General features: G+C 30.4%; 1 protein-coding gene and 1 pseudogene across 1 annotated transcript; both read left to right on the top strand.

The window, feature by feature from the left end:
• Window positions 1-13863, top strand: part of LOC149895014 (uncharacterized) — a 148869-nt pseudogene that overhangs the window by 75616 nt on the left and 59390 nt on the right.
• LOC149895023 (uncharacterized) lies at window positions 7951-12962 on the top strand. The gene is made up of 7 exons (XM_090077048.1): window positions 7951-8103; window positions 11408-11515; window positions 11618-11709; window positions 11799-11858; window positions 11984-12094; window positions 12315-12392; window positions 12810-12962. Exons 1-7 carry the CDS (start codon window positions 7951-7953, stop codon window positions 12958-12960), a joined length of 753 nt encoding a protein of 250 aa, XP_089933174.1. The 3' UTR covers window positions 12961-12962.

Below are 13863 nucleotides of genomic sequence, written 5' to 3'. Positions count from 1 at the left end.
AATCAAGAGAGTGGTACAGTATTGGATTAGAATGGTATGATTAAGGATCTAGTTTCCTTAATTGTACTGATACCACTATTGTTTTATTTGATTCTCTGAGACTTAACACCTTTTAAGTCTTGAGTTTTTCAACTTCCTTTTGCAGAATTTAAAAAGGTTTTTTTCTAAATAAAAATGGTTAATCGGATAGTAATGTGCGATTTATTTTAGCGTTGTTTTGATTAAAATGATTGATTTTAACTAATATGATATAAGTTATTTGTGAAATTAATCAAGCTTATAATAATTGTCTTATTTAATGTTGGATGTTTATAAAGGATTTATATAGATTATAAATTAAACCATTTAAAACAAACGTTTGGTTTAACCAAATGTTAGTTTTAATTTTTTTTTCCTAACTTTTGATTTCATTTGCTCTAAATGAATGTTATATATATATATATATATATATATATATATATATATATATATATATATATATATATATATATACACTGTGTGACAAAAGTTATTGTACGCCTAGAAAAAAAAAGTAATTTCAATATAGACACAATTTTTCTGCTATATTAAATGAAAATTATTTATAATTTTTTTTTTTAATAGTATTTGTTTTGTTAATTTATGAGTTTTTTGGAATTTATATTGAAATAACATTAAAATTAGGCTCAAAATTTGAAAAATGTACATTAAAAATGATGACAAAAGTTATCGTACACTTGGCGTACACTAATATTTATTTAACTCCAAACCGTTATGTCCACCATTTTTCATACATTTTTGAAAATAAAGTAAACTATAAACACTTTAAGATTATTTTCAATTGTTTTAAATGAATTTTTTGGTTAAAAAAAAGTAAAATGAGCTCGAAACGGGTTAAGACCACTGTAGAAATTCGTAAGCTAATAATTAAGCATTGGAATGAAGGAAAATCGTTAAATTGTATTGCAAAAATTGTTGATTCTAAAAAATCCACAGTTTCTTCAATTATTAACAAGTTCAAAAAAACAGGAAAATTAGCTGATTTGCCCCGAAGTGGTCGTCCAAAAAAACTGAAGCAGCGTGCTGAACGAAGCTTAGCTTCCACAATCAAGAAAAATCGTTTTGTAAGTACCAAAACTTTAGCTTGCAAAAAAAGAAAACGATTTGGGGGTTAAAATTAGTCCAAAAACAGTCATTCGAAGTCTTAAAAGACAAGGAATAGTGAGTCGCGTTCCAAGAAAGGTTCCTTGTATTAGTGATAAAAATTGTAAGCTTCGATTAAACTATGCTAAAACGTACATTGATATGCCAGACTCATTCTGGAATAAAGTCTTATGGACAGATGAGTCTAAATTTAATGTAAAAAGATCTGATGGTAGAATTCGTGTATGGCGTTCTTCAAAAAATTGCTTAGAAAATGGAACTGCAGTCCGAACATTTAAACACGGAAATGGATCAGTAATGGTTTGGGGATGTATGTCGGCAGCAGGTGTTGGAAAGTTAGTATTTATTGAAGGAAACATGGATAAACATTACTATAAACGTATTGTTAAAGAAAATGTTGAACAATCAGCACGTAATCTTGGTATTGGTGATGACTTCGTTTTTCTTCAAGATAACGATCCCAAACATAAGGCCAAAGATGTGATGGAATTTATGGAAAAAAAAGGTTGCGACATACAAAATCATCCACCTAAAAGCCCTGATTTGAATGTAATAGAACATTTATGGGATGAAATCGATAGACGAATAGATAGAACAGGTGTAAACACCATTGAACAATTAAAAGTCCAAATTGTAAAGACGTGGGAATCAATCGATCTGTCTATTACAAAAAAAACTCGTTGAATCGATGTCAAGACGTCTTGCTGCTGTTGTAAAAGCTAAAGGACAAAATACACGATACTAAAATATAAGTTTAGTTCCTATAATATTTATCAAAGTGTACTATTTTGAAAGCGTACGATAACCTTTGTCACCTTCTTTTTGTTACTTTTCTTGCTTTTTCATCAAGATATTAAAATAAAATTTTTTTCTTGTTCTGTTTTTTCAATTTTTGTTTAAATAATTATAAACCAAATAGTTTTTATTCAGTTTTTAACTTGTTCCTTGCATTTCTTTTATTCTAAATTAAGAGTTAGTAATTTTTTTAAAGTGCACGATAACTTTTGTCACACAGTGTATATATATATATATATATATATATATATATATATATATATATATATATATATATATATATATATATATATATATATATATATATATATATATATATATATATATATATATATATATCACAGCACTTTTTTATTTAAACAGTTGCTGGCAAAGATGATTATTGTGATAGGCCCCAAGCTGAAAACTCACCTTGTTACCTTAAGTGATGGATTACATTTTTAGCATATCACGTAACAGTTTGCATTTTTCACCCAATAAATTTGTATTTGCTGATGGTTTAATTTTGGTTTCAAATGTTAAACACTTTAAACACGTTTAACACAACCTTTCCTAAAATTTAAGGGGTTAAGGAGGGTTAAGAAGCAACCTTTAATCTCCCAAAAATATAACTGTTTAAAACAATTATATTTTTAAAGTGCCAGAAGCACATTTATTTAAACCAGTTATATTTTTGGCAGATTAAAGGTTGCTTCTTAACCCTCGAAATATATAAGAACTTAATATAATATAAGAACTTTAGGCTCTTAGTAGTTATTGGTAATTATCATTATTTTTTTGTTAAATTTTTATTAACTATATTTTTTCTATTATTCACCTGTCGAAGGCCCACTACAATTGAGAAGGCTAGTTTTTTTTTTAATAATTGTGGTATACCCCATCTTAAATCTGAAACAAAAACCTTGACGAACAAGGCAGCTGCGCATAGAAATTTAGTTAAGTGCGGTAGATGTTCCAGGGATGTTGTGAGAGTCGAACTCCAAACCTCACACTTACAAGGCAAGCGCTCTATCACTACAGCACTACCGCGTTAAAATTTATAGTCTTTTATATAGTCTACATAACTATTACAGTATTATATTACTAATTTTGTATTATGTATACATTGGTAATTTACAGTTTAAATTACATTGCTATTACAGTATTGTATTACTAAATTACTTTAAATTTAAATTCTGTTTATTAATTTAAATTATTTTAGTTTATTATAGTTCTGCTTTTCTTTATTTTCAGAATGAGTAATAATTTATATTCATATTCTACAAAAAGGCGAAAAATAAATGCTGTCGTTAATAAAATATTTTTTGATGCTAGTTCTCTGAACAGTTCTGTGTGTACTAATGAAATTGGTGATAAAGTTGATGATTATTCTGAAATTTGTAGCTGGAGTGATAATGATATTCATAAAAATGAACACAGTTATCCAAATAATAACCCGACCGACCATCAACTATGAGATCTCATAGTGGCATGGTCGGTCGGGATAGGCAAGCGACCCGGGCGGTCGGTTGGTCGGCCGGAGGGTTAAGTATTTGTAAATCTTTCGTACTAGCAAGGCTAACAAGAATAAAACCAGTTTGTAACCAATAGAAAAAAGGATTAAGTAAATACTAAGTATAAAAGACACAAAAAATATAACGCCTCATAAAACGCTCCACAACACAAAGTAAAGACGCCTCCTGAAACGCTATCAAAAGAACTAAAATGCCTTATACAAAACTGGTAAAAAGAAAACCAAACACAACAGTAGATGAAGCAAGACCAAAAAAAAATTGCTTTCTTAGAGGACAAGCTTGACAAATGCGACAATCAACAGCAATAACACGATACGTGGATGGAACTTTCATACACAGTGTTAGATGTGACAAAAGAAAACATTCATCCTGATCAGCCCATAAATTAGGATAAGGAACAGGAAAATAATATATATCATTGACAGAGCCAGACGTTGAACTACAATAAAAATACAAACTCTTCTCAACAGTCAATTCATCATAATAACCCTTGGACGGATCAAAACTTCTTTCTATAACGATATCTGGAGACGCTGAAGGTTCTTGGTTTGGGGGCTGCTCTGCCATAATCAGAATGATAACCTCGGTGACGCCAACCTTTTCTTCCGCTTGGATGTACAAAACTTCTTCTTGTCGTCAATAACATCTAAAACAGCAGTGCTAAATGAATAATCAGAAAACAAACGTTCATTTAAAGGAGCAATATCTTTTCCATAATCCCATTTCATTGCCATTTTAGGTAATCGACATCGACAAACTTAGGAAATTCCTCAGGCTTCATCAATTCAAACTGACCAACCTTTTTAGAAACAGACCCGCCTTTCAAGAAAGGAATGTCATTAGGGTTAAACAAAGACTCATAACGCATTCTTTTCAATCGCATATAATCAGGTAACTCAATAGAAGAAACAGGCTGATAATGAGAATGAAAATTCCAATTAAGACTTGCATTTCAACCACGACTAGAATTAGATAACCTAGAACTGTTTGAACTCATAGAACTAAGACTAGAAGAAGAACCACTCCAATCAGAATCACCATATAAAACATCTTCCAATATATAAGTAGGTCTGCGTTTACCAAGTTCTTTTAAACCAATTCGCTCGTATCAACCCATTTCATTCTTCGGCAAAACAAGATCTTTCATTTAACGTCTACCATCACTTATAGAAGGAATCTTAACATTTGGTACAACATTTTTAACACTTTTAACAACAGTTAAAACGCTTTTAGGATTCAAAGCATCAGTTAAACCAGTAACAACAGACTCGGCAATACGAGCAGAATCAGGATCTTTAAAATTCTTCTCATTTACACCAAATATCTGATTATCTCAACCAGGAACCACCTTCAACACTTTATTAGGGTTAACCTTTTTATTCCTACTTTGAGGACCATTAGGATTAAACCCATGTGGTATTTGAAAATAATAATCGTCCCCCATGTGAAAATTGAATCGTCGAATGGCATCCACAAAGAGTCCAAAATCACAAGCATATAAATTATGATCAACACATTCATTATACCAGGGGTTCTCAAATTTTTTAAGTTCAGCACCCCCTTTAAGAATTAACAGAAAACAGTGACCCCCTAGCAAATATTGAATATATTTTCCCAAAAAACATTAAAGTACTGATTTTCAATTTCAAAAAATAATTATTTATTTTATTTATACACCAGGCTAGTGTGATGATTGTTGTTGCTTTTTAGCACACAGTTTTTCTATTCTTGGTTTTGTCTTTGATTTTGCTAGCCTCATACCACAATCAATGTTCAATACACTTCTTTGTTTTATCTTTAACTTAAGCATTTTGGAAAATCCACATTCACACCTGTAAGTTGATGCAAATTGCAATAGCACTGGCATTACCATTTCAGATAACAATCGGTAATTGGTACTATTTTTTGACCAGAATGCAACTAGGTTCTCATTTTCGATCATCAATCTTGCAGATGCATCTTCCTGCAACTGCATTAACTGTGTCTGCGCAGCATATTTTTTATCTGGAATGCATGTCACGGGAGCATTCAAAGGATCTTTGACCAATATTGCTATTTTATTTGAGAGCTCTGGAAAATGGTTATTGAACTCAGATGCCAACTGCTTCAAATGTTCAGTAATCATTTCTTTAATTTCTGAAGATAGCATCATATCACCATTCTCCAATATATCTGAACATTTTGAAAACATTGCAACATTTTCTAACTTTATCTTTCTGTGGCAATTTGCCAATTTTCTGATGAAAGCTTTAATTGTGTCTCTAAAATAAATGATTTTGGTTTCTCTGCCCTGCAGTTGCAAATAAGGATGATTCAGTTCAGAAAATATGTCAGTTAAATATCCAAGTTTCAGGTCAAAAAAATAATCACTCATGACATTCAACACCAGACCAATCAGTAAAGAAACAAAGTCATGTGATGTGTACGCTTCTTATTACTGATTGATCTGGTTTTCACAATAATCTTAAGTTCAACACTTTATTTTTTGTAATAATATTATTATAAACTATACTGCATATTTAAAAAATTATATCAAATGCAAGAAGTAAATGACCCCCCCCCCCCCCCATCTAGATAAAATGGAATACTTTCATGACCCCCATAGAAAAGCTATATGACCCCATTAGGGGTCACGACCCCCAGGTTGAGAAACCCTGCATTATACAAACTACTACAAGCGCTTTTAACACACCAATCAGGATTAACAACCAATATGAACCACAAAAGCAAATAACAACATGACTGACGAATATAAAAACAATCAACTATATATACAAATACAAATGGTGTGATTCAAATCTTATAATACGAAATATTTACAAAATACCAACGATCCAGCCATCACCTTAGTACTATAAGATATTAAGCAAATATTCTATATTTACTCACAAACCGACCATCCATATATAATACTATGAGATATATACCGGGTGGTTGGTCGGTGATTAGTATGACCATATTATATATATTCTTTTCTATTATAAGCACCGACCGACCATCCACTGACGATCGTCGGTGGATGGTCGGTCAATGGTATATACGGATGGTATAATAATAAGTTATGCCTCTTCACAATAAGCTTATAAGCTGCAATGATATTTCAGCAAAAACTGAAATACACGATGTGTCCCAAAAATAACCGAACTTTTTGGATATAAAATAAAACACATTATATCATCATTGAAAGTTATTATTTATTCAAAATAGGTTCCATCAGACTCAATACAACGTTTGGCACGATCTACCAGCGCATGCATAGATTTTTTTATGTCATTTATAGGAATGTTCTTCAGCATCTCTGTTACAGCTGCTTGAATGGCTGGGATATCATCGTAAAATGCTCCTTTCATCTTGGTTTGCAGAAATAGAAAATAGTCACATGGTGATAGATCAGGCGAATATGGAGGGTGGTTGATGAGAGAAATCCGTTTTTTCATCAAAAATTCGTTCACTTTTTTGGTCTTGTGAGGCGGTGCATTGTCGTGCAATAAAAACAGTCGTTTTCCTGCTTGATATTCAGGTCTAACACGACAAATTCTTTTCCACAAACGATCTAAAACGACTAAATAGTATTCTCCATTAACAGTTCGACCTTCTGGAACAAATTCCTTGTCGACAATACCCTTCGAATCATAAAAAGTAATCAACATTGTCTTGATTCGAGACTTCTGGAAACGCAATTTTTTTGGTTTTGGCTCGCCTTTAGACTTCCATTCAGCAGATTGTCGCTTAGTTTCAGGGTCATATTTAAAGCACCATGACTCATCACCAGTTATGATCGAATCAAGAAAGTCTGGATCGTTTTCAACAGTTTCAACAATGTCTTTGCAATGCTCCGCACGAGCGATTTTTTGGTCTTCATTTAATTCATGTGGAACAAAACGCGCACATACCTTTCTTTTACCCGAATCTAGAGTTAAAATTCTCCAAATAGTGTTTTTACTTGTATTTAATTCCTCAGCCAACATTCTCGTAGTAAAATTTGCATCGATACCAATGATTTCACGGACTTTTTCCACCAATTCAGCACGATTACTAGCTTCTGAACGACCTGGCCTCAGATCGTCATTTAAATCCTCACGACCATTTTTAAATCGTGTAAACCACGTATAAACCTGAGTACGACTCATACAATCATCACCATAAGCTTTTTTCATCAATTCGTATGTCTCAGCGAATTTTTTTTCAAGTTTAACACAAAATTTTATATTCGCTCTTTGTTCCATTTTCGTTTTGTAACATTAGGACGTGCTTTTCTTTTATTGAAATGGCTGTAACTTTCACATCAGTCATCCGATTTTCATGAATGAAGGTGCGTTTGAAAGAGGACGAATGTATCTTTTTCATGCTGCAAATTATCAATGGATGCGCTGCATGTTATGTGATTTAAATACGAAGTTCGGTTATTTTTAAAACTTCATATTTTTGGGACACCCTAATATTTATATAAAATTTTATTTTTGTGATATAGTATTTGTATCACAAATAAAGTGTAAATATGTATGCAATAGTTTTATTCAATAAAACTAATACAACAGATTATGTGCCGCTAACTTGGATAAGTGGAGTTGAAATCAATTCACTTTCATCCAGTATTAAAAGTAAAATATCTGTTAAAGTCTATTGGCGAAATGGGAAAAATTTAAATCCGGTGTAGCAGCTTTAAATAACTCCCTGTAAAAAAATACTCCCGGAGTACTTATTTCCTAGTCAAAAAGTACTCCCCCAGTCATTTTAAGCTAGTAAATAAATACTCCCTTTAGTAAATAAGTACTCCCAATGAGAATACTTATTACCATTTAAATTAAATTCGAAAAGCAATCTTTTAATGACAATTGATTTTACATTTGTAAATTCTGTTTTGTGGTAAATTGAGCAGTATTATGTTATAGTTAAGTTCTTAAACTTATTAAAAACCAAGTGAACTTAGTAGTATATCAAGGCTGAAAAAGGATTTGAAGACATTGCGATGCATCGCTTGTCGTAAAATTGTTCCTTCAATATCGAAAGTAAATTTTACACACACTTAAAATAAAAAATGGCGAGACATGTTGATTTTGTTGCAATTGAAAAGTACCTTAAAGAAAAAGTTTATCCTCTAGAAATTAAAGCTGATAAAGGAAAGAAATCTAATTTTCGAAAAGCTTGCAAAAATTTTAGCATTTTATCTGGACAATTACTATACCGTAGCAAAAAGTTAGTCGTTGCTTGTAAAGATCAACAGCAAAAGATAATATCTGACATTCATTTTGGTCTTAGTGAAAATTCCAAAGCAAAAGCAATGGCCTCGCACCGTGGAAGAGATGCAACTCATCACAAAATCTTTAGCAGGTTTTACTGGCACAATATTAAATTCGACGTAGAAAAGTTTATTCAAAAGTGTGATCAATGTCAAAAACATGGTAGAATAATAAGTTCTTCAACAGAACTGCATTCCATTCCAATTGTAAGTAAAGCAATGGAACAAGTTGGAATTGATGTTTGTAATTTGCCAGAGGTTGATAGTTTTAAACATTTAGTTGTCTGTATAGACTATTTCACAAAATGGTCAGAAGCTAAACCTCTTAAAAACAAAACTGCTGATTCAATTGCACTCTTTTTATATGAAGTAACCTGTCGACACGGGTGCATTAAAATACAAATTAATGATCAAGGAAGAGAGTTTGTAAATGAAGTCAGCGAAAAATTGCATGCAATGACAGGAACTGAGCAAAGGGTAACTTCTGCTTACCATCCCCAATCTAATGGCTTATGTGAGCGTCAGAATAGAACTATAAAAGAAGCATTAGTTAAAGTTCTTGATGAAAAAGCTGTAGAATGGCCCTACATTATTGAAGGAATTTTATTTGCACATCGTGTTAGCAAGCACACTTCAACAAAATATTCACCATTTTTTCTATTATATAATCGAGAACCCACTTTACCTGTAGATGTTAAATATGGAATGGTTGATATTAAAAAGCATGACATTGAAAGTTTTGACAGAGAAACTTTTGATGCAGTTCTTACTTCTTTTATTTCTTTACGAGAAAAAGTTTACCATACCGCATTCAAAAACATTCAAACTGCTCAAAATAAACAGCAGAAAGATTATAATAAACGCCATCAAGCACCTCATTTGATTGGAATTAATGATAAAGTTCTTTTAAAAAATCAAAAAAGGATAGATAGAAAAGGAGGAAAATTTTCATTTAAATGGCTTGGTCCATATACAGTACATTCAATTTCTAAAAACAACTTGTGCACTTTGGTTAACCAAAAAAATACTACTCTAAAGAAAAAATACAACATTACTTTACTTAAGCCATACATTGATAAAAATAAAAAAGTCATTATATAATGATATGTTGAGTTCTTGTGTTGAAACTGAAGAAAAAGTTACAAGTTTATGGTGCATGTTACCTGACGAAGTTGTTGAAATGATATTGATTAGTGCAGTGAAAACATCCGTTATTGTTACGGAAACATATTAATCGTTGTAACATACCTGTAAGAGATTTAAAAACATTTTGCAACAAAAAAAAAAGTTTCTTCTTCCGCGTATTTTCCTTAAATTTCAAGATCACGAACTCTCAAGTTTAATGCAACGGAACAATAGAATAAAAGTAAGTATTCAAAAGTTATTAAAAATATTTGGATCTTTTAGTGGAGTTGCAGAAATTTTATCTTCATTTTTAAGATGATAAAGTTTCCAAATCTTTATCATCTTAAAAATGAAGATAAACAGATTTTGTTGTCTCATAATTCGTGGCTAAATGACAACATCATGGATGCTGCCCAAATGCTTATTTGTAAACAGCTAGGACCAAATGCAGAATTCCAATCTGTACTAAATTCTCAAAAATGTTCAAATAATCCATACCAGCCAGTTAATACTGAACATATTCAACTTATGCATAATGGTTCATGCCATTGGTTTCTTACATTTTGTTCTAATGGAAGAGTCAATATTTGTGATAGTCTTTATGATTCACTGAATCCTGTTTCTTTGAAATGTGTTCAGTCTTTATATAAAAACAATGTTAATAGTAATGAAGACTTACTTATAACTTTTCTGCCTGTACAAAAACAAACAGATGATTTTAATTGTGGATTGTTTGCTGTTGCCTTTGCAGCCGAATTATTAGCAGGTAAATCACCTATGGAAACGAACTTTGATGTATTGAAAATGCGGGGACACTTGTTATCATGTTTAAAGTCTCAGCATCTTTTACCTTTTCCTCAAAAGAACTTTTTTTGTTTATATTGTATTCAAACACAATAATTACAACTTTAAAACTTTATAAACTGTAAATAATTACTTTTATCTATTAATTATTTTTTTGTACCAAAACCGCAGGCCAAAAATAGTGCTGGGTTCCAGTATTAGCATTTTTTTAGAAAAGAAAAATTAGGAAGAAATTTTTAATAAGGGATTTTCTCATGATAATCCCAAGGAATCATAAGGATTCTAAATACTACAAGATATAACTGTTTAAAATAAAAATAAAAAATTAACCATGGGAAACCCAATAAAATGCCGATTAAAGCCGATTACCAAAAAAAACGGTACAAGTAGAAAGAAAAAATATCCTCTTGATAAAATTTGGAGGTGCCACGGTATTTTTATAATATTTTTGAAAACTTTAAAGGAAGTAAAATAATAAAAGATGCAACCTCTTTTCAATGTAAAAATACTGTAAAAACCATCTGTTTTTTAACCAATGTTGTTACGCTTAAAATTATTTAATCAGTACGCATCAGAGAGATGCGACGCGCCACCTCAAATTCAGTGTTATATTTATATATTTCAAAATTCAACTTTAGGGGAGTACTTATATCCTGGGGGAGTATTTTTATCCCAGGAAATAATTACTCCCGTAAGTAATTATTTCCTAGGATAAAAATACTCTCGGAGTACATATTTCCTAGGAAATAAATACTCCGGGAATATTTATTGACGGGATTAACTTTAGACTGCTATACCGGCAGGTATTGCAAAAGCTAAAAATAATTTAATGCATCCAGATGTGGATTGGCCTTTATTTACTGCTGGAATACTTGGAATTGCAGGTAAAATTAATGTTATTCTTTTATAATCATATCCTATTTATGATTCAGTGCAAAAAATACCTCTGCTTAAAACAATAACGTTTTTTATGCATTCCTTTTTAATTTATTTATAGAGTCTTACTAAAGCACGTTCAACAGCGAAAAGAGCAGAGGACACCTCCAACCTTGATACGTCAGAAGAAAATGCATTAAAGCGTGTTAGAAGGTAACTTTAATTATGTAATTTAATAATTTAATAATTTTTTAAATATCCATGTTTGCATATATATATTTATAATTTATAAAACTGTTTAGATGCAAAATGATTAGTTCCTCTGAAAATGAAGAAAAAGATTATGATCAGACTTTTTCAAGGTGTTTTCTAATTTTATAAAGAATTGGTTATTTTCTTATTTTCTATCTATTATTGTTACTCTATTCTTAATAAGGCATAAAAATGGCAGTGTTAACCATTCTAATATTTTGTTGATTTTATAAAGCAAAAAGAAAACATGGCACAAAAAAAGAAAAAACGATACAATATGTGTAACTCAAGTAGACAAACCTGCTCCGCCTTTCATTCAGAAAGAGCCACAGAATTTACTGAATCTGTAACATCCTTTTTTTATCAGTAATAACTTTTTTTTGGGATTTTACTTTGGTCAACTGGTTATGAAAGAGGTTTTACTTATTATTGCGTTGAATTTGTCTATGGTAGTATTTGATACATTCCTTTTTTTTTCATTTACTATTTATTTACTACTAACCAATACCAAATCAAGTTTATATACCAACCCATTATACTTCAACGTTATTAGACTTCTTTTACAGTTATGGAAGTGATATTGAGTTGGGCAATTTTGATTCTGATAGCTCACCAGCAGAAAGACTAGACTTCAAAATAGAGAAGTAGTGATACAATTATCTAATAAATGACTGTATTCAATATAATGAGGTGTACCATATATTTTTGCCAGATATGCCAGATATTCTTTTTTTTTTTCTCAAGTTCATTAAGTATAAAAGTTTATAAAGCAAAAACAAGCAAGTCTACTACAAACAGTATTCAAAATCAGATTTTCAAAAATCTGCAAAAAACTGTTATAACACTGGAATATTTGCTAATAATGAACAGAAAATAATTTTTAAAAATAAAAAATATCCAGTTATAAAATCTGTTATTTTCAGTTTATTACCCGTACATATGCCAGTGTTAAACCAGTTATAATATATTTGGTACATATATATATGTATGTTTTTATTTATTGTTAACTTTTTAAAGTTAAACTATTGGTTTGGTATTGAGCTCAAAATTTTTTCTTGTAGATGTAACAATTCAGTATCAAAATATTCCCAATCGAAAAGCATATTGATGTACTCTGCTCCTGTTCAAAACAAATCATCACCTTTTCAACAAATCACCACCTGTCCAACAAATGATGATAAGCTATTAGCAGGTATTAGGCAATTTAGATAATATAATTGTTAACTTAAATAAATGACTCCGTATTTGACTTTAAATAATAATTTTTTATAATTATTCAAAATTATGTAAGTTATATAATTAAAAATAAATTTATATGTATATATATAATATATATATATATATATATATATATATATATATATATATATATATATATATATATATATATATATATATATATATATATATATATATATATATATATAAAAGTTGTACTGCGTACTTTGTTAGCGCTATGACATCACACTGATTTAGGAATAGGCGAGGGCTTCACTACATACATCGTCTGATGAGGGAGAAGAGATTGGGTTAGGGCAGGGATCAATTTATTTAAATTATTTTTCTTTTTCCCTTTTCTTTTTCTATTAAAACACACTGAAAGAAAAGTAACTGGAAAGCATTTAATTTATAATTTTGGTGTCATCAATATATAGCTTTGTTAAATTTTTTAGAGTTTCAGGCAGTTCGTTTATAAAAAGTACAAACAAGAGTGGTCCAATTACTGACCCTTGTAGCACACCACTGGTAATTTCTACCCAAGAGGATGCATTTAGCTACAGTTCTTAACAAATTTTTATGTTTTTATTTTTTTATTTTTTTTATACCTCTGTACCATAACTTACATCAAACTTTTATTAGGCTAAACATATTGCTGATATTGGTGGAGAAAATCTAAGGACTTTCATAATGAGGTCAATGCCCATGCTGCTAGACAGCCTTCTTGCTCGCAGCTTCAATTTGACAGGGCAAAAAGGAAAGCAAGCTTTTAAAACAAATGCACTTCATTTAGTTCTTTGTAGTGAGTATAAATTTAGTTTATACAATAATATTTGTAGAGCATATATATATATATATATATATATATATATATATATATATATATATATATATATA

Source organism: Hydra viridissima, unplaced genomic scaffold (assembly GCF_058129835.1).
Source record: "Hydra viridissima isolate aposymbiotic clone 2 unplaced genomic scaffold, HvirCarnegie_v1 scaffold_1, whole genome shotgun sequence".
In the NCBI taxonomy this organism is placed as follows: Eukaryota; Metazoa; Cnidaria; class Hydrozoa; order Anthoathecata; family Hydridae; genus Hydra; species Hydra viridissima.
The sequence above is the reverse complement of the archived record's forward strand: the minus strand, read 5'-3'. Positions and strand labels throughout refer to the sequence as shown.